The sequence below is a fragment of the Mustela nigripes genome, chromosome 13, assembly GCF_022355385.1.
Source record: "Mustela nigripes isolate SB6536 chromosome 13, MUSNIG.SB6536, whole genome shotgun sequence".
Taxonomy (NCBI): Eukaryota; Metazoa; Chordata; class Mammalia; order Carnivora; family Mustelidae; genus Mustela; species Mustela nigripes.
The window spans coordinates 133,228,956-133,250,143 of record NC_081569.1 but is presented as its reverse complement, the minus strand read 5'-3'; the positions used below and the strand labels follow the sequence as shown (position 1 = coordinate 133,250,143).

Sequence of the window (21,188 nt, the reverse complement as noted above, 5' to 3'; positions counted from 1 at the left end):
ATATCACACTGTTTCTATGCATGTCATTGTTTTGTGAATGTAGGCTCCAGAGGATATCTGACTCCGCTGTGTAAGCCGTGTGTGTTGCTTGGTGGAGGCTGGGCCAATGCAGGAAGCCCATTGTTGGCACTTGCTATTAAAATAAGCACGGCACCCTCAAGGTTCTGTGCCCCATCCCTTTCTCCGGACTGCGCCTCTTTGCTGGTTTGCTAGCATGCTGGTCCCTCACCCAAAGTTAAATGACAGGAATAACATAGGTAACATTTATTGTGTCTTTACTTGGTGTTTTATGTGGATTTCTTCACTTCCTGCTCTCAGGACCCTGAGACGAAGCTGTCATTGTGATGATTGCAAGTGATGCAACCACAGCCTTCCTGGAGAGACCCAACCCAGGCAGTAGGATAGCATTAATATCAATAGGGTCACCTCCCTTTGAGTCCCTATGTGTATTTTGTGTCTAGTTTTTATTTAGATAGTCACCGAGATCGAAGTACCCCAGAGGTTTGTTAAGTAGAGAAAACTGTTAAAGTTACGATGTTGCCTAGAGTCAGCATGGCTTGTTGGGGAGGGCACTTCGCCAGCCTTCACTCACCTCACTTTCTGCGGCCATACAGGACTTCTCCAGTTTTGCAAAGAGTGTGCCTGTCTGTGAGGCAGGTCTTCCCCAAATCCCATTCAGACTGAGCATATGTGGAAAAGAGGGGCCCGCGGTCTTGGCAGTGGTGTTTGTTGCTCCATTGGTCAAGAGTGTTGATAGGCTAGTCTCTGTGCCACGTGGAGTGTCGCTCTCAAAGTTACTGGGGATGCTGTGGCAGTGGCAGGCCTCTCCCTACTACATGGTAGCCAGGAGAAACTGCCACTCTCTAGTCTCAGCTCATCTGATAGCTTCCGACTCCTACTGCTTGTCTAATTATTCTTCCAGCAACGTTAAACCATCAGGTTTGATTGTCTCTGTTGTTCTCCCCTTGTCTTCCACCTCTGCTTCTCCTCACCCCACCACACACGTGTCTGTGCTTGCTCCCACAGGTGCATACACACACGCACACATGCACACACCTGTCTCTTCAGCGGTATGCGGGACCCCAGAACTATCAGTTGATTGTTGGATTTCCATTGCTTTTATAACATCCAGTTTTCTTGATAAGAAGGTGAAAGATAAATAATCACCATCTTCAGCATCACGTTTCTCTAGAATATATACCTTACCGTCATGTGTACTCGGAAGCGACAGTTTTAGCAGTCTGATCTCGTCGCAATTTTGCTATCAAGAGCTGGTCTTAAAGCGCAAGTGTGTTAGATGAGGTCAAGCAGCTGTTGTGAAGCCAGTGGACTATACTGTGGTGTGTGTAGATCATCAGGAAACACCATCCAGCTAATAAGCTTATTTGAAAAATCTGTGTTTAGTTTGTTTTTTAATCCTTCTGTAAGTATTGCAATATCAAACTTGAGAAAAGCTGGGTTGTGTGTTTTTTTTTTTTTTTTAATTTTATTTATTTATTTGACAGAGAGAGATCACAAGTAGGCTGAGAGGCAGGCAGAGAGAGAGGAAGGGAAGCAGGCTTCCTGCTGAGCAGAGAGCCCGATGCGGGGCTTGATCCCAGGACCCCGGGATCATGACCCGACCCGAAGGCAGAGGCTTAATCCACTGAGCCACCCAGGCGCCCCAGTTGGATTGTCTTATATTGAGTTCTTTAAGGATAATTATGTCGATGGGACAGTTTTATTTTTCAGGGAGGTGGTAAGCCAACAAGTCTGCATCGCTGGCCCTCTGGGTTCTTGAACTTAACTGTTAATTTGACCAACATTTATAGGGAAAGGTTTTATACATGTATAATAATGCATTGTTTTAATACCCTTGTTTTTTATTTTTCACTGAGCTCACATAAACTGTATATGATAGGTTTGAAGGTGGCTCTCTACTTAGGTAGCCCTTTCAGGGAGATTTTGGGCACTAAATGCCTTCTAGAGCTAACCTGGGAGTGTGATTTGCCACCATCTTTTTTTTTTTTTTTTTTCTTTTAAAGATTTTATTTGTTTATTTGACAGAGATCACAAGTAGCAGAGAGGCAGGCAGAGAGAGAGAGGAGGAAGCAGGTTCCCTGCCGAGCAGAGAGCCCGATGTGGAGCTCCATCCCAGGACCCTGGGATCATGACCCGAGCCGAAGGCAGCGGCTTTAACCCACTGAGCCACCCAGGCGCCCCTGCCTCCATATTTTTATCTGCTCAGGGCTTCCAGAAGCAAGGAGGCCACTGGGTATGAACGTTTGCATGTTTCTCCTTTGAAAATGGTCCTCTTTTTCTTTCTCAGCTGTGATCCCTTAAATTTTAACACTGATGATGATCTGGACTCTGCACTATAAGAACTATATTCTGAATAGAATGCAGTACTACCTGAGCCATCTCCACTCAGTGGTTTGTGGAAGTTGGTTAAAAGGGTATGTGCCTCAGCTCTTCCTCCCTCTGCTTTTATTTTTAAATCAAGATAAACCATCAGAGGCCGCATGTGCACAAACACTTGACTTTATTCAAGGTCATCTTTTTAAGATCCAGTCATATAAAAACAGAATTTGTTGTTGCAATAAAACTGGTGATGAAGCATTGCCCATTATGTCATTCTTTAGCCCCTTTGGAAAGTTCCATGCGAGAAATTTATTTTAGAATGTGATGCCAGGACTTGTTTTCTGGTAGCTACTATGTCTGCTTTCTGGTGATAGGAGTACTTTATTGGTTTGCTTCTCTTGTTGACTGTGTCTCCTGTTTTATTTCAGCTCCCACAACCACATTTGATTCTCAACTGTACAGCCTTCATTAGTAACACCTTGTTTCCACTTGCATAGTTTATTTCTGGTTCATCAGCATAATTTGCATATTTCCTTTATAATTGATGACCTAAAAATTATCTTTGGAAAAGACAATTAGCATACATGTACTTCTAACCAAATGCATCTCTGTCTTCCAAGGCTTTCTCCTCCATTCTAGCTACCTTTCTTTTCTTTCTTTTGGAGTCCAAAACGGGGATAAGACTGGGCTGAGATCAAGAGTTGGAAGCTTAACTGACTGAGCCACCCTGGCTCCCCCTAGTTATGTTTCTCACCATCTGTCACCAGCTTCCACCTGGAAGGCTGATGAGTTGACAACTCAAAGCCATGCATACAATTGTTGACTTCTTAGATTTTCCTCCCTAAACAAGTCTTCCTCATCACTGCTCACTTGCTGTAAATGCCAAGTAATGCCATTACTTGCTGTAAATGCCAAGTAATGCCATTGATATCAGTGCTTCACTAGGCTTTGAAGCACTGAAGCCTCTTTGATGCCTCTCTCCCCTCATTCTCCTCCTCCGATCAGTTGGGAGGGTCCCTTGGGTCTATCTTCAGATTGCTGCTAACTTCCTGTTCTGTCCTGGTCCCAGGGCGATAGCTCTAGGCCCTCATTGCCTCTTGTCCAAGTTCTAGCATAGGTGTCTTTGTCTCTCCATCTCTAATATGCCTTACTCAAAATCCAATCTCCTGCCTTTCCCAAATATAATCCAACCTTGCAACAGTATAAATTTATATTTATATAAATTATATAAATTTAAATTATATAAAATTATAATATTTAAATTATAAAAGTTATATAAAGTTGAATCCTCTGAGAAGCAGATGTTGAGACCGTATAGGCTTTCAAGTGGTTTGTTTGGGACTCGGGGATGATGCCTGGGACAGAAAAAAGAAGTGGAATTGAACAGGGAAAGCCTTCAGTCCATGATGCAGATGTGACCCCTGACAGGAAAAGAGCACAATTGGACAAGGGGAACCTCAGATCATGATATAGAGCTAACAAAGTTGTAGGCAATACAGTGGAGTGAAGAGTAAGCTTTAGAGGAGTGCGGGCACTTTTGGCCCCAACACGCTCAATTCATGGATGGGGCTATCTGGGAAGAGAGTGGCTGGGTTGAGAAACTGTAGCAGATCCAAAGAAGCTACAGCCAGAGACTTTGAACTAATTGCATTTCTTTTCTTTCTTTCTTTTTTTTTTTTTAAAGATTTTATTTATTTACTTGAGAGAGAGACAGCGAGAGAGAGCATGAACGAGGAGAAGGTCAGAGAGAGAAGCAGACTCCCCATAGAGCTGGGAGTCCGATGCGGGACTTGATAGTCGTCCAACCAACTGAGCCACCCAGGCGTCCCACTAATTGCATTTCTCATGGCTCAGTCAATCAGTTGTAAGCCCTCTCTGGAAGGGAGACCCAAGTGTTACATGTCCTCTATGACTGCCACATAGGCACGTGTGCCTATGTCATGTTTGGCAAGGTGTGGGGGACTGGAATGGTAAGTAAAAACAGAACACCCTCGTAGAGGGCAAAGGACACTGACAATAAGTCACATAAAAGTATAATACTCTTCATAAAAATTAATAATACAGAAGTGGAGAAAGTAATCCCTCTCCTAATTCCAAGAATTTGGTTTATAATCTTCATCTTACACATAAATTCATTATCCTATTTAATATCAGCAAGTGTTCTTTATGTTTTTAAAGTAGTTTTAAAAATCAACAAGTAGAGGCACCTGCATGGCTCAGTCAGTTGAGTGTCCGACTCTTGGTTTCTGCCCAGGTTGTAATCTCAGGGTCCTGAGGTAGAGCTTGGAGTCGGGCTCTGTGGTCAGTAGGGAGTCTGCGAGGTTCTCTCTCTCCCTCTGCCCTTTCCCTTGCTCATATAGGCCTATTCTTTCTCTAAAAACAAATATAAAAAAACGAGTACCCATGGGGCACCTGGCTAGCTCAGCCAGTAGAGCATGTACCCCTTGTTCTAGAGGCTAAGAGTTCAAGCCCCAGGGTGGGGCATAGAGCTTACTAGGAAAAAAAGTACATATTTATATCTTCATTTATTAAATAGTATTGATGAAGCATATACTCTGTGCCAGCTGCTGTGCCTGGCAGAGAACAGAAGCACACGCTCCTGTCTTCATGGTGTATAAAGTCTGCCATTGGTGATCTGATCTTGAGACAAATGAGAAACATTTGAGCATTATGAGAAATAATTAAGAATTATGAGAAATAATTCAACCAATATACTTTTTTCTGAATAGTTTTAAAAACCTACAATTTATTTTTTCTCTTTTTCTGGAGTCCATTTAGATGGATGGTGGAACTTCTGAATTTATCCTCCGTGCTTTTGGCTTTGTAATTTTCATTTCTCTGTTTCTGTTCTGTATTTATCAGTTTTATCTCCCGGGCGAGGGATTGGTGTGCAGCTCTCTGCATGCAGTTATCTAGGCCTTTCATTTTTGTCAACAATTGTGTATTTAATCCCAAGGATCCCATTATTTTCATTTCCCTGTAGTTCCGTTGGACAATAACTTATCCTCCCTTTTTCTAACCCACATTCCTCCATTGCTGTCATTAGACATTTCTCCTCCTAAGTTCTTGGAATGATCTGTATCTTCTGGGTTGTATTTTCTGTTTTCTCCTTTTTCTCTCTCATGCTAATACTGGTTTCCTTAGTTGTCTGGTGGTCTTGTTTATGAACCAGGGCCGGGGAGCATTGGCGTGGACGGCGGGCTCCCCCTCGGCACCATGCGCCCCCGACCCCAGCAGGCTTTGCAGGCCGTGGACAGGAAGCGGAAGGGTAGCGCCGCCTGCGGCACAGAGAGCTGCGTGGAGCGTGAGGGGGCGGCGACCGCGGTGCTGCCTCTCCGCCTCCGCGCATGCCTGTTGTGTTCTCATCTCTCCCGACCGCTTGACTGGCTCCTGCCTGTGGTGGGTCTGCCCCCGCCGCCACCCCGAGTCGTCCTGTGCCCTCAGCACTTCCTGCGACGCACGGGCTCACAGCGGGCCTGAGCAGCCCTTGGAGGCCCGCACCTATGCCTCGGCAGGCTCCGTGACCGTGCCGCAGCTGAGGGAATGTTCGGTGCGGGTGCGAAGTCTGTGAGTTCACGGAGTGGAGCGTGTCTTTGCCTACGGCACCCGGGAGAGGCCGTGAGGGCCCTCTGCGCGCACGACCGCGTGTTCCACGGCAGGCCCTGAGTAATGTGTGGCAGTTCCTTTTCCTCCCTTTTCAGGAAATGAGACCACAAACAAGTCTGTGTGTGGTCGTAGTGGTTTAGTGGGAATTAACCCGGACCACCAAGCTGATCCCCACAGGCCCAGAACACCCGTATGGAGACCGCGTTTTTCTGTGGTGAACTGTGCTGGACGCGGCGGCTAGATGCTGGCATCCGTGCGTGACCGGCGACGAGAAGCAGGGTGTGCGCCATGGCAAAGCCTCTCCCGGAAGGTATTTGCAACCCTAAGAACTGGCAGGTGCCCCTGCATGTAGTTGAATCAGGGTCCGTACCCTGAACCCGGGAATTGATGCACTGGGAAGGGGACATCATTTCCTTGGCTCTAGAGTACGCACTCTCGGTCCGATCGCGTGAGACCACCGGGGAGACCCCAGTGGGTTGGGAAGTACTCTGTGAGGGTGCCATGGTCGTGAGAGACGGCGAGCCGAGAGCCAGCAGCTGTCAGAGACTGCAGGGGACTGAGGGGGAGTAACTGAGTACACCATGGGATGCTGCGCGGGATTTCGGGACGAAAAAGGCAGATGGAAACCGTGATGGACTCTGAATAGAATCATCAGTTACTGGGATCATTGTACCCGTCAGAATTTCCTGGTTCTGACCATGATAATTGTATTGTCTGGGGTCACAGAAGATGCTAGGATTGGAGGAAGCTGCGTCATGATCTGTGGAAATTCCTTATACCATTTTTGCAGCTTTTTTCTGCAAAGTAGAGAAGATGAAAAGTGAAAAACAACCACCAGTTACCGTGGTTAACTTAGGAACCATCCACTTGGGAAGTGGGAGTGCTTCCCCAACTTCCTGCGAAGTCTACCAACATGACTACCATGCTCACGGATTCCCATATGCTCTTCTCTTTGCTGAGTCAAGGGAAGAAGGGCTCTTTAGATCTATTACTCAGTACAACTTGATACATAAAGCCTGACTCACCTGTCTTCCAAGCGTGTACCTCATTACGACTTTAGACACCCAGTGAACCCTTCCGTCCTGAGCTCCTAAATCAGGTGTTCAAGAAATATTTGCTTTATTGAATCAGTTCCTTTCCTGGCTTTTCTCATGGAGTCCCTCCTCTATACATGGAGGCCATCCCCATCTGATCTTTGGGACAGCAGGGGACCTCTTCCCACACACACACACACAGGCGCCCCCCCCCCAAGATCTTACTTATTTATTTATTGAGAGAGAGAGAGAGACAGAACACATGAGTGGCAGCGGAGGGACAGAGGGGAGAAAGGATCCTTAAGCAGACTCCCTGTTGAGCAAGGAGCCTGACATGGGGCTCAATCCCACCACCTTGAGATCATGACCTTAGTTGAAGTCAGGAGTCAGATGCTTAAGCAACTGAGCCCCCTGGGAGACCTCTTTCTAACTGCGTTCACGTCCAGCAGAAGCATTTGATGGCAGAGGAGCCTCAGCAGAAGCAATGTCTGCAGCTGGTGCAGGCAGCCAGCAAGTCTATGGCTGTACTGTTTGTGAGACTCTCTGCATCGTCCCTGTCCTGCTGAGCAGCAGTGGTTTCGCCCTCAACCGCATTTCTGGCTGTCTTGGAGGGACGTTATTCCAAAGGCCTTTCAAAAGCATTTTTAGGTAGGAAGACCTCTTGCTGCAATGTCCCTGGTAAGGAGGGACAAAGGGTGTTTAAGTATAAAATAGTTGACTTAGTGATGGGTGTTTCATTGTAATTTCTCATATGTGGTTGTTAAATACATTTTTTTCCCTCTGAGCTGGCATTTGAATCAGGGTTAACATTAAAAGTAAAGAGTTACACTAATGTGCAGCCTTTTACAGTTTTTTAATACTGACTGGCCATTTGCAAACCAAATACATTTTTTAATATTTTAAAAAATCTTCCCATTATAGAAGTTATATATATTCATTACGGAAAAATAGTAACTATAGAAAATTAATCTTGGGATTACTAGTGATTTTATTTGTTTCTTAATACATGCCTATTCATGTTTTCAGTAAGATAGGATCATTAGATACAGTGTATAAATTTTTTCATGCTTCCATTATTGGCTCTGTTAAAGTTTTCCAGCTGTCGCAAATTAAGGTTTTCCCGTTTTTCATTATTACATATAACGTTTATATCAGATAGTCCTAAGGTTTCCCCCCACCCCACCCCACCCCCGCCTGCCCCACCATTGCCCTCTTTGGCAGTTGGGCAAAACCTATGGATTCACCTTAGGATAATTTTTTTTTCACCCAGATTAAAGTAAAAATACAAAGCAATTCAAGCATATTAAAATACAATTGCAAAAGCATTTAAAATTTTGTTTCTTCTGTGTTAACAAAATAATCTAGTATCAGGTCTGATAGCTTTCAAAGTAGTGATGAACATAGTTGACATTTTGACATGTCTGCGATTAACTATCAAGTGACATGAAAATATCTAGTTTCTTTTGGTGTCAAAGTCACATGTACAGCTAATAGTACTGTAGTTTGTTGCCTGTGTTTATCATTGACAGAAATGGGGGTGTTTGTTTAGAAATTGATGAAAATAAAGATCCATATTTTTTTCATTCAAGTACATGGGCACCCTAATTTCTATCCATAGACAAGACGAAAAACCTCTGGACATACATGAATCTTGTTATGTAACTTTCCCCCCACATACCCTGTTACTTCTGTAAGGTAGAGTCCTGTAAATCTAATGGTGTGAACTTTATAGGAACCTTGATTTTTTTACTGCCAGGTTGCTTCTCTTAAGAAAGCACAGACCAGAAAAGTCTACCTGGTATGCTTAAGATTGTATAGTTGAACATTTTCTTGCCTACTAGGAATATTTATAGTTTGTATTTTTGATTACTTACTATAGGCTCAAAACATTTTCTTTTAATCATTCATGAGCTTGAATTTTTTAAAAATATAGTTGTTGGCTATTTGTCATAGATAATGACCAATAAAATTTCCTCGGTTTGATTGTATTACTCTTTATTATCCTTTTGTTTCAAAAAGAGTTTTTTGTGTTTTTTTTTAATCTTTTTGATGCAATTTATTAATGTCAATGTAACACTATTAAAGCCTACCCTTTATTGGCAAGTTATGGAGGTGTTGTGGGCTGCTTAGTCACGTGCTCTCCTAAGCCCCACCACTTCATGCAGTTTTGGCAAGTAAACCACCTTACTTTTTAAGAATTATCTATGGGAAAAAGAATTGGAACTTCAGAGCACTCTGTACTTTGTAAATGTGCACAATTACTCTTATGCAACAATAATTATAAGCTTAGTGGAGTGCTATGGGACAGAATTCTGGCAGGTGGCCAGTCCTGTGTAAATGTCCCCATGCATTACTCTGACCTGCTTTTGATTATGATGCAAAGTCCTGGGCTATTTAGTTCTCATGGAACCTCCACCCTTATAATTAGGATGAGCCCTTTGGGGACTGGAGACTGAGAATATCTGAGTGGTGCACTTCTCGGAAAGAGCCATTCTTTAAAAAGCTGGCGTCTTAATACTTCTACTTTGCCAAACCTGGGTTTCATTTTTTAAAAAGCAGAATATGCTGCTGTTGCTTGCTTGCTTGCTTGCTTTTCTCCTGGCTTTAGGTCTGTCCTCTCTTTCTAACCTAGTTGTCAGTCTTATTAAGATGTAACAAGTTGTACAAAAACAGAACATCTGAACAACTTGAACCCAGCAGGCATAGAGGGGCATGCTACATTGCGGGGCCTTCCCCCTTCCACCTGGAGTCTCTGCCTGATGAAAATACAGAGGGTCCACATTCAGGTCCACGGCACTACCACTGGCACACTTGTAGTCCAGCAAGAGACTGTTCTAGGGAAAAATAGCTTAAAATACTGAAAATGGTGACATAATTGTCATTGGCAGGTCCATTCTTTGACCTGCTACCATATAGGGGGAACCAGGTCTGAGTGCTCAGTGCTAGTACCTTCAGTGTCCCCTTCCACAGTGACTTAAGATGCCTTTTCTGGAGACCATGGAAGGCTCTTCATTTTTCCTTCTGCACAGGCAATTAGGGTAGCTAAGATGAGAATATGAACGTTTTTGTGATGTTAGCATATATTTCTCGATGCTTTCTGAAGTGGCTGCTGTCCGTTCACAGCGCCAGCCACAGAGTATGAATGGGCCACTTGGCGAAACACTGGTTGTACTTGACAAATGTAGATGCCAGCTTGTTAGGTGTGAAATAGTAGCTGTGTTTCATTTGCTTTCTCTTGTGTTTATCATGTCTGTTCTCCCTATATAAATTTCTCAATTTTAAAGAAATACTTTAACTTTACAAATTATTTATAAAAAACTTAGTTTTGTTCATAATTCTGCACAGTGCAGATTCTACTGGTCTCCCTAGAAAAATATACAAATGAAGTACTAATACAGAGTCTGCAAATACTGTGAAGACCAACACAAAGATTGCCTGTTGAACCCTGTAACTCCTGTGATTGTATTTTCCCTTCCCCCTTTACAGATAAAATACCAGGCTTATTTTTTTTTTAATTTTTTTGCCTTGTACACAGCTCATTACCAGGTGATGTGACTGTACTTGATCTAATTACTTGGTGCTTTGAACTACTTAGTACTTCCCTTTTCTCTGAATGTGAAATTACTTATTATTGTGAATGTCAACCAAAATATATAGTTTTTTATGCAGATTGTTCTAGTGATGACAGAACTGCTCATTGCCACATCTTTGTTAAAACTCAGGAACCAGAACTAAACTTCAGGCTAAAGGTTTGTTTAGGTGTTAAATATAGAAAATGCAGGCAGGGACAGGGGAATCAACCATCAATGGATAAAACATTAGTATCTCTCCCTTTGAACATAGCAAAGCCTTGACTTATGGCACATCAAGGAATAACATTTTTGTTTTGATACAAGCTCTTTATTTTTTAAAAATCTGATTTTAGATATTCTCAGATTTGTGATTAAGGTGTTTTAAATAATCTAAATGTTTTTTGGGAATATTAAACCAATCCAAAATTCACTTTTTTTGTGCAAAATACCAGAATTGCCCTTCTAGCCACTTAAGCAATTGGAGCTCAATTAAGCTTTCTTTAGGCATGATCTGGCTACTTAATCCCTTTAGGCATCAAATTTTATTAGACTTTTTTGTATTCATAATATAATTTCTGAAACTTTGGGGAAGATAATGTTAATATAAAATGGCTAAAAAAAAATGAGCTGTGAAATCAGTAGTTAAAATCATGTGTTTGAAATCTGGTACTGCTAGTTGCTCATGGCTAGGTGGTGACTTATTCTCTCTAAATCATTGCTGCCACATCTATAGAAAAGAAGGAAATACCTATATTTCCATGGTGGACATGAATATTAGATAGAATGCTTGGCACAGTGCCTCACTTCCCTGCATTATATCGTTCTGACAGAGTGTTTGCAATATTGATTTTTGGCATTCCAGTGTGCTGGCACTAAAATGTCATTAGCTTTGGTGGCCCAACACCTGTGTTTCAACTCCTGCATCAGTCCATTTACCCACCATACTTGAATATCCAGTTCCTTCTCCCGTCCCCTCTCCTCCCTCAGACTTCATTATCCTGATTTCTCTCCTCACAGGCTTTCGGCTTCTCTGTAACCCTCCTCTTCTGTAACTCCCCCGTTCTTGTTCCCCTTTCACCCCCCTTCCATTCCAGCAAAAGACAGAGTTGATTTGTGGATCTGGCTAGGAGAGCTCTCTGCAGTTGAATAACTCTACTAGCAAAACGTGCAGGTAGATGGCTGCTGGGAGGAAGGTTCGAGTCCACTGAGTTTGAAGGACAGGAAGAGCCCAGACTGGCCAGAAGGACGAGATAAGATAGCCTCCAAAGGCTGGTATTTTGGTTTTAAAAGAAAAAATCAGTCATTTGTCTTGAAATCAAAGTGTAAGGATTCAGAAATTTGATTTAAGGTGACGTACTGAATTCTGCTGTCAGAGAGTTACACAGTGCATTAGGATTTTGAACTGAATAAAGTTATGTTCGTGTAGAGAGGGAATGTTTCTAGAACTCTGTAATCCTCGGGAGCAGGAAACAGGGACAGTGCACACAAAAAAACAAGGCTTTTATTGTGTGAATAATTCTCACTCAAATGGAAAGACATTTTGAACAAGCAGTGTCTGATCATGATAGTAGTGAATTTAACACCAGAAACCAGACCAAGATTTCCATCTACCCCAGTGAAACTGAAATAGTTCAACAAAGGGAAATGCCTTCTTGGAAATAATAGCTAGAGCTCTCTTTCAAGGAAAACAAAACAAAACAAAACAGAATGTTCTGCTAGAGCTTTTTAAATGGGTTTGAAGATAGAGTCTGAAGAAAGTATTAGAAATTAGTTCTAATTATCTCATGAACATTCCCCCAACTCAGCAGCTGTGAAAAACTGCAAAAAAAAACCCAAAAACGGTCAGGACTTAATGATGACACACATAAAACTTCTAAATAATCTTTAAATAATCTTTAACCGATTAAAACACCTAGACTTTTCTGTTTTATAAATATTCTTCATTTTTATGTAAGGTTTAGGGTTTTTTTCAGAATAATACTATTTTAGGGCACCTGGGAGGCTCAGTGGGTTAAAGCCTCTGCCTTCGGTTCAGGTCATGCTCCCAGGGTCCTGGGATCGAGCCCCACATCAGTCTCTCTGCTCAGCGGGGAGCCTGCTTCTTCCTCTCTGCCTGCCTCTCTGCCTACTTGTGATCTCTGTAAAAAAAAAAAATACTATTTTAATTTTTTCTGCCAATTTATACTAGAGTGATAGGGTTTAATATTGACATTATGATGAATTTGTATTTTGGGGGTCCTAATAATATTTCTATATTTTTGTGTTTGAAATATATGAAATATTTCACTTCAGTGATTTGTCATTTTATGCATTCTTCCTTGAAAATGACATTTTGGGGGCGCCTGGGTGGCTCAGTGGTTTAAGCTGCTGCCTTTGGCTCAGATCATGATCTCAGGGTCCTGGGATGGAGTCCTGCATCTGGCTTTCTGCTCCGCAGGGAGTCTGCTTCCCTCTCTCTCTGTCTGCCTCTCTGCCTACTTGTGATCTCTGTCTGTCAAATAAATAAATAAAATCTTTAAAAAAAAAATAAAATAAAATGACGTTTTGGAATTAATACACAGAATAAACACTTTGATTTTGCTCCAGTGTTGTCACATTTTAGAGGATGTCTAGACAGCATTTCATTTGAGACCTGCAGGGTGAGAGGACTTAGTCAAATAAAGTAGAGCTGTTGGAAGAATGTTCTAGACAGTCTTTTAGGTGAGAAGGGGCATAGTGAAATTTGAGCAACCGAGAAAAATTCCATATAGTGGGTTTGGAAGGATGATGGAGCGATCTGACTTGGAACTGGAGTGACAGGCTCACAATAGGCTGAGAGGGCCTTTGGAAAGGCATGGAAAGTATCCAAGAACCCTTGGGAAACCAGAGCATTTAAAACTTAATAGTGATGGTCAGGTCTGCATTTTGAGAAAGATCATCTGGCTGGTGGTGCGAAACTAATTAGAAGACCCACAAATGTCTAGATGGCTGAGGGATGGGAAGGAAGGTAGGTAGATTTGAGAGCTGTGCAGGAGCTGGAATTCCCAGGGAGTCTGGGCTGGACAGCTGGGTGGATGTGGCACTTGTTGCAATTGGGACTGCAGAGAGAGCTCTGCGGGTTGGTGAGGATGGTAACGAGTTCCTGTTTGCAGATGTTCACGGACAGACAGAGTTCCATCGGGAAGATGTGAAGATATGGGTGGGGGGATTCGAGGTGTCTTTAGTGGGCACCTAGACTCTTTTGAGGTGACAGTAGAAGTTCTTTCTGGGCGTGGGTGGAATATTCATGATGGGAAGAGGAAGGGCACCAGAGTAAGACCCGCCAGAGTGGCCAGAAGAACAATGGGCAGAGGTGGTATCACAGAAGCCGGGAGGTGAGTGTGTTTCTAGAGAAAATGATCATCTGTGCCAGATGTTTTGGAGAATTGAAGCACGATAAGGACCAAAATGATGCATTTGCTTTAGCTTGAAAGCTGTCAGTGGTGGCTGTGCGATGAGAGTCGGACTGTAGCAGTTGTGAGGTGAGGAACTAGGCAGCCCTTTCAGGAGGTTGCCAGTGGAAGCAAAGACAAAGGAGAGAACCCAAAGGGTGATAAGGACTTGAGGACAAGTTTTATATTTAAAGATGGAGACATGAGCCTGATTCAGTGATGATGGGAATGAGGAAAAAGAGAGAGACACTGAAGTTGAAGAGGGGGGTTCAAGGTCTCAGGGAAGGTGCAATGAATGGAGGCCAGCATTGCGGGGGAGGTCGGGTTTGGGACTGTAAAGAAAAGGAACACAAGTCTGGATCCAGGTCAGTTTTTGTGTATAATGGCGGACAGTGAGGCTGCTTGCTTCTGATGTGGCTTCTTTTTCCTTGTGGTTAGACAGTTGTTGTCATTTGCTGAGACCAAGGAGAAGGTAGGTGGGGGAAGTGGAAGGAGAACAGAGGACCTCTGCAGTGTCTGCTCCGGGGAGGGGGAGCGAGAGCTGCCTGAGGGCCGCTGAGGTTACCAGCAGGGAACTGAGAGCAGCCCCGAACAGCTGTCCCCAGCCGCAGAGAACGGCGAACCCATCCGCCTTCCTGAGGACTGTGGGGTGTGTTCGAGGACTTTGTAGAGAGTTGGACTGCAGTCCGACCCCCAAAGTGCAAGGAGCAGACTGTAACGCATGTGGCTCCTGCTCCTCTCGGACACCGGCGCGGTGCAGTCCTGTGCTGCGGCAGTAAAATGCTCCGGGTGGTGATTCAAGCGTTCCTTCTCTCAATGGCCCCAGACTGCTGTCTTGTTTCCTTTAAGTTCTCGTCCACATTTTCATACGATTTCTGTCTCCTGTCTTGGTTTTCTTCCTCCTTGTCTGTTGTTCTGTTACATCACTTGCTGCATGCAAGCCTGTGTCAGTCCTACGCTCTGGACATTGTCAACATCTGGAAGGATCACTCCTCTGAAATAAAGCCGCAAGCTTGAAGACCAGACCACCAGGCTTACTAAACTGAGATGCAGAGTAAGAGTAGACAGCCGCGGAGTGTGACGATTCTCACGGGATGTGGTTTGAGAGTGTACATGAGTGTTTGTACACAGATTTCGTGACGCCTATCAGGTTGCTTCTCAGTTGCCCACTTATGAGATGTTCGGTGCCTCGATTCCCACTGAGTTTTCTCATTTTGAATTTCCATGGATTATGACAGTATTCTTGGAGAGCCCTCCTGTATCCTTATATAATCCCTCTTCAGTACCGGCAAAGTGTCTTCATCTATATTACCTGAATTTTAAGACTACATGATTAGACATTTAATGCCATTATTTCTTCTTCTTCTCATGGGCTTTTAAATGCTTTTATATCTCACATGGAAATGATGTGTATTTTCAAATTTATACATTTTGTATGAGGGTGACTTACCATGTCATGGCTCCGTCATCTAGCCATGTCACATGTCAATGAGCTAGGACAATGTAAAGTATTGTGGAGGTTCAAAAAACAAATTAGCTACTTTTGTTTTTTAGCTTTTCATATATTTCTGTTTTACGGGATTCCTCATCTGTGAAAATGTCATGTGTGTATCAACAATTTCAACTTTTTTAGAGAATTATATACTTAGTGTATAGTGAATATCATTTTCAAAGTTTTTTTCTGTTAATTAACTTAAGTTTCATCCTGACCTCCCCTCTGGTCAAGAGGAAGGAATTCAGCATCAGTCATTTGGTGGCTTCCCTCTAACCCCCCAGGCTGTGCCAGGGTTTGGGGTCATGTGCAGGGCCAGCATGTTGAGGAAAGGGCCCTGAATCGTCAGTCATCTGGCTACAGTGCTTACCCAGGAGAGAGCTCTTACCCACCCCAACTGTGCCCTTCGGGTTCATGGCTTTGCAGGATGGCTCTGGTGCTCCCTGTGTGGGAACCACTGGTGAGGCCCAGAGCCCTGGGCCTCAGCTTCTGGCTCTCTCAGCTTCTTCTCCTAGAAGCTCTTTCCTCCGTAGACCCTACTCTTGCTAGGAGACAGTGTGGCTCAGTGACTCCCAGTCCTTTCTCCTCTCTCCTGTTCTAGGAGGTCTTTTCTTTTTTTTTCTTTTTTCTTTAAAGATTTTTACTTATTTATTTGAGAGAGAGAACGTAAGTTGGGGGCAGAGCAGAGGGAGAGGGAGAAGCAGACTCCCTGCTGAGCAGTGAGGGTTTGGGGGTGGGATGCAGGACTTGATCCCAGGCCCTTGAGATCATGACCTGATGCTTAACTGACTGAACCACCCAGATGTCCCTTGGGAAGTCTTTTTTAATCTGGGGGAAAACCCTCAATCCTCAGTCTCTGTTCTCAAGAGATGTAGGGTTTTTTTCTGTTTTTTTGCACAAACACTGGCACTGGCACAAACCTTCCCTTAGGCAAGGAAGCCCACACAGTGTAGCCTATTTAAATGGTAGAATAGAGGGGACAGAACACAAATCTCTTAAAATAATATTAAATAATAAAGTAGTAAGTTGCACACTAGTTTAAAGAAAAAAAAAAGACACTTAACAAGCCAGTGCTCTTCAGTGTTACCTCCCCTGAGACCAAACTTGTATAGCTAAGTCTCTGTTTTTATAACTCACTGAGGAATATTTGCTAAATGTGTTTATATTTTATTGACATAACTTCTGAGCGATCTAAATATCAGGCAGAATGTAACATTTTTAAAGTGACGTGTCAATTTTCTAATTTTGCTTTGTCTTACTTTACCCAAGAACACTGGAACTACTTTGGGGCCGATGAGAATCTTGGTCCAGTGGCTGTGAGCATTCGAAGAGAAAAACCAGAAGAAACAAAGGAAAATGGATCTCCATACAACTACCGAATAATTTTTAGAACCAGTGAGGTAAGTCACAAACTAGAAAGACCGAGGCTTGACCGGAGTGAGGAGTCGCAACAACACAGCCGTGGAAGGTACCAGCGCAGAGCTGCCTGGGTCTCAGAATCTGCCGAGGCCACGCTCATCTGTTCTGCTGGGGACGGGGGTGCACATCACCATTGGATTTGAATCCTTCCTCTCCATCGACCCTGGGTAGATGTGATAATTGAATGAGGGGTTTTGATTGGGAGAAAGATACTCAGATAAGTGTGGCCCCAGGAAGCTGGAGTCCTCAAGATTCCAAAGTGGATGTTGTGTACCGTGCCCCGGCAGCTGGGTGGCACTGAGCCAGTGGCCTGACAGGTGAGAGCGGGTCACCCAAGAGTTAACTCGCTCTTCCACACTGTTGCTTAGAACCATTTTTGACCCAAGAGGAGGGAAAGAGACTTTTCTTCTTCCACTTCTGCTTGGCCACCCCCTGGGCCTGTTCCCCAGCTGTCAGGAGACTCCAAGGGACCCGGCGAACCCGAGGCTACTTCACAGCATGGGAGACCGGCTCTTGGGGCTCTCTAGGACTCAGAGTACACATCACGTGTGAATTTTTTTTTTTTAAAGAAAAAGAAAAAAAAAAAAAGAAAAGGAAAAGAAAAGGAAAGGAAAAATGAAATAGCACTAAAGCAGTTTTTGTTGGTGGTACTGTTGTTGTAAACTCATGAACAAGTTTGGGACCCTGAAGTTTCGCCTTTGTTTTCTTTCTAAACACACAGTTGTGCCAGTTACGAATTTGTTACTGCCTCTGTGCACCACATTCACCGTAGGATTGCTCTTGTGCATTGATGCCCAATACCCCGCTGAGGTAGCTAGAAAATAATGGTTTTGAAACCAGATTAAATAGGACATTTACTTCATTTTCCCCATTGGATACAAGGCAGGTTTCAGGGGTTGGCTTCACTTAGTAATTGTTCCTCAGCTTGAACTCTGGGGAAATTAAAAATAGGATTTTTAAAGGCATGCCTTCAGTATCTAACGGGTTGTACGTAGTGGCCACAGAGAACTGAAGAGCTCACACGCCCCACTGTACTTTCTCTCTTAACCAGAGCTATATGTTAAGCAGATTTGGGTGAACATAAAAAGCACAGAGAACACACTGTTTTTTAATCTGGACGTAGGTAGTTGCCTCTTTCTGCCTTCTTAGATTCCTGTCAGCCTGTTTCTTTACTTCTGGGGTTTTTGTCCTCCTGTTCCTACCTGTTTCCCCTCCCAGGGCCACTCCAGTTGCTACCATCCGTGACGTCCGAGGGCAGAGTTTTCTAAGAGGGATTGCCCGGCTAGCTCAGTCGGTAGAGCATGAGACTCTTAAGAGGGATTCCTCCCTCCCTGGCTCCTGTCACTGGTCTCCATGATTGTCCCCTGCAGCTTGCTTCCCAGCTCTCCCTGTCTGGCCCCGGCCTCTCCTCTCCCTCTGGTCTGAACTGCTGGCCTTTCATCCCCTGCCGCCTACGCCGGGTTCAGGCTGCACACACAACCCTCCCCACCCCCACTGCTCTGGTCTGACAGTTCCGTCCCCTTCCTGCTAGCCCGTCCCATGGTCCCTTGGGTCCATTGCCTTAGCCCTTGACTGGAACATCCAAGTCAAACGTTGTTCCTGCTTTAAGACACCATCATCACTTATTTTTATGTTCAAATTAATGTTTAACTGACAGCTCTGTTACTAAAGTTGTTCAGGCCAGAAACTTAAAGTCACACTGAACTCCTGTCTCCTCCTGGCCTCCTAACCCCCAGTCTGGTCTGTCAGCAAAGCTTGTTGACTCCGTCTTCACAATATGCCCAGAATTCAGCCTCTTCTTTCATCCCACCACCTTGGTTTGGGCCAGGCCACCATCCTCTTTCTCTGAGAGCCTTTCTTCCGGCTCTGCCTTTAAACCCTGCAGGGATTTTTTAGAAATGTAATCCAGATCTGTCATTCCTCAGTGCAAAATCCTTTAAAGGTTTCTCATCTCCTGAGTAACAGCCGGTCAGTGTCCTTGCTAATTTAGGCTTCCTTCCCCTCCAGGCCGCCTCAGTGCCTCTGCCTCAGGGCTCAGCTATTCCTTATTCCTCTGTCCTGCAGAGCCCTTCCCCTGGCTTCCTCAGCCGCAGCTCTCTCATTGCCTCCTGACCTTTACGCATAAATCACAGCGGCCTTCTTTGGCCGCTGGATCTAAAATTTCTACTCCCACACAGCCCATTTCGTGTCTCATGCTAGGCTTTATTTTTTTCACAAACATTTATTACTGTCTCACATGCAGTACTTTTTATTTTGTTTGTTTTCTGTCTCCCCCACGAGAATTTAAGCCCCATGAAGGTGGGACTGTTGCTTAAGTGGTTCCTGACTACACGTCTAATGCGTGGAATCCTAGGTCGTGCTCTCCCTTCCTCTCTGTCTCCTTCCTGTCCTTTCTAATGTGTATGTAATGAAGTGTCCCTAGCTTTCTTGTTAACTTTTTCCTTTCCGATCAAAGTCATCCTTAAATGTGGTGTAACTATAATATCCTAGTTAGGCTTTTCACAAAAATTAACTAACGAAAGTCCTTTGAGAGAAATATCTCTAGATGCCAGTCCCTGTCCCACAGACACTTCGCTGTTTCCTCTTGCATTTCAATAGAAATCATCAGTGCACAACCTAAACATGTTTATAAGCCTGACAGTTTATGAACAAAACCTTACAGCATGTGAATGTTTTTAAGCAAAGGTGCACCAAGACTTCTTAAGATCCTTGTCTTATTTCTGGAAATCGTTAAGAAAAATGGCAGCAATGCTAGTGATCCAGATAGAAAAAAATGAGTCTGTCTTTTTTCTCTGCTTTGGCTTCCGTGAGGTGAGCTGCTGTCTTTCTGTGGTGCAGGATTAGCCTTCCTGGTCTTGGTTTCTCCACTGAACAGACTTCAGCCTGTGTAGCTTCCTGTCCCCAGGCACAGGTGATCCCATGGAAGCAGGGGCACAGTAACTGGGTTGTTCCGCAGTTTACCATGATTTAAAACACAAACAGAAGAAAGCTTCAGAAAACATTTCTGTCAAATTCCATATTAAATCATAGGAAAAATGTTTTTATTACACAAGTGTTATTTGAAAACAAATTATTTGTAAATGAAAGAAAAGATATTAATTAAATGGATAGTACCTTGTTCTTGTATTGAGAGCAAGATGCTGGTAAATTTTGCTTTTCCTGCCCTTCTCTCTCTTCCCCATCAGCTGGGAAATGTTAGAGATTTGCCTTCTCTGGTGCCTGTTCCTTTGGTTTCCATTTCCCTGCTAACCGTGTTTCATGCCCCCTTTGCCTGGTTTCTGAGCCTACTAACAGCTTCCTTCCAGCTGGACTGTCTGCCTGCGGCTTCTTCCTCCTGCAGTTCATCTGAAGGTACACGTCATCTTCCCCATTCAAAGGAGGTCTGAGGCTCCGTGGGGGAGCCTGACAGGGCACAGCTCCCTCATGCACGCACTCCTGGGCCCCGGCTTCCCTGTCCGCCCTCCTGGGCGCTCCCCTCAGATCCTGCTCCGCCACCGTGGTGGCTCTTTCCACCCCATATCTTGTTCTTCTTTGCTCTCCCACATGCTCTTTTACAGAACTTACACACACACCCCCAATCTCGTGGCCCCTTTTTAGTGCCAAGCCTTCCGTGAGGGCCTTTTCTTATGCACTGAGCCACAACATCCTGTACTCTGCCTTTGGACTCTCTTAGAACCTGAGCTTGTTACACTCTTCTTAGCAAATTCAGCCTTCCGAATTGCCACTGAGGGCTGCTTCCCTCGTCCCCTCGCACACAGCGCACCTGGCCATCTGCAGGCACGCCTTCCTCTGTCTCTGGCCACACCTGCTGCGGGTCGGTGCCTGCTGACCTGCTGGCTTCATGGGAAGGTGTTCAGTGTGATGGGGTTTTCTCTTAAGTCACCATACAATGTTTACATTATAGTAACAGTTTTGCTGTGTGACACTTTCTGGGAATTAAGATTCCTCTAGGCTTCATGTTTACTCCAACAAATCATCATTACATGGAGAAATTTCTTTGGTGATGTTTATATTTCATAATAATGGAAAGTGGTTTAAGAAATAAGGGGAAATCTTGGGGTGCCTGGGTGGATCAGTGGGTTAAAGCCTCTGCCTTTGGCTCAGGTCATGATCCCTGAGATGCGGGATTGAGCCCTGCATTGGGCTCTCTGCTCAGCACGGAGCCTGCTTCCTCCTCTCTCTCTCTCTGCCTGCCTCTCTGCCTACTTGTGATCTCCGTCTGTCAAATAAATAAATAAAATCTTTAAAAAAAAAAAAAGGGGGAAATCTAAAGTGATTTTCAGTGCTGTTGTCTAGGCTGCTGTACTACCTGCAG

General features: G+C 44.1%; 1 protein-coding gene across 4 annotated transcripts in view; it reads left to right on the top strand.

Moving 5' to 3' along the window:
- Window positions 1-21,188, top strand: part of SIPA1L1 (signal induced proliferation associated 1 like 1) — a 136,644-nt gene that overhangs the window by 4,943 nt on the left and 110,513 nt on the right. For all 4 annotated transcript variants that reach the window (XM_059373835.1, XM_059373834.1, XM_059373832.1 and 1 more), the window contains exon 2: window positions 16,724-16,854. In XM_059373835.1, coding sequence (XP_059229818.1) covers window positions 16,724-16,854 — 131 coding nt within the window. The remainder of the gene's footprint in view (window positions 1-16,723; window positions 16,855-21,188) is intronic.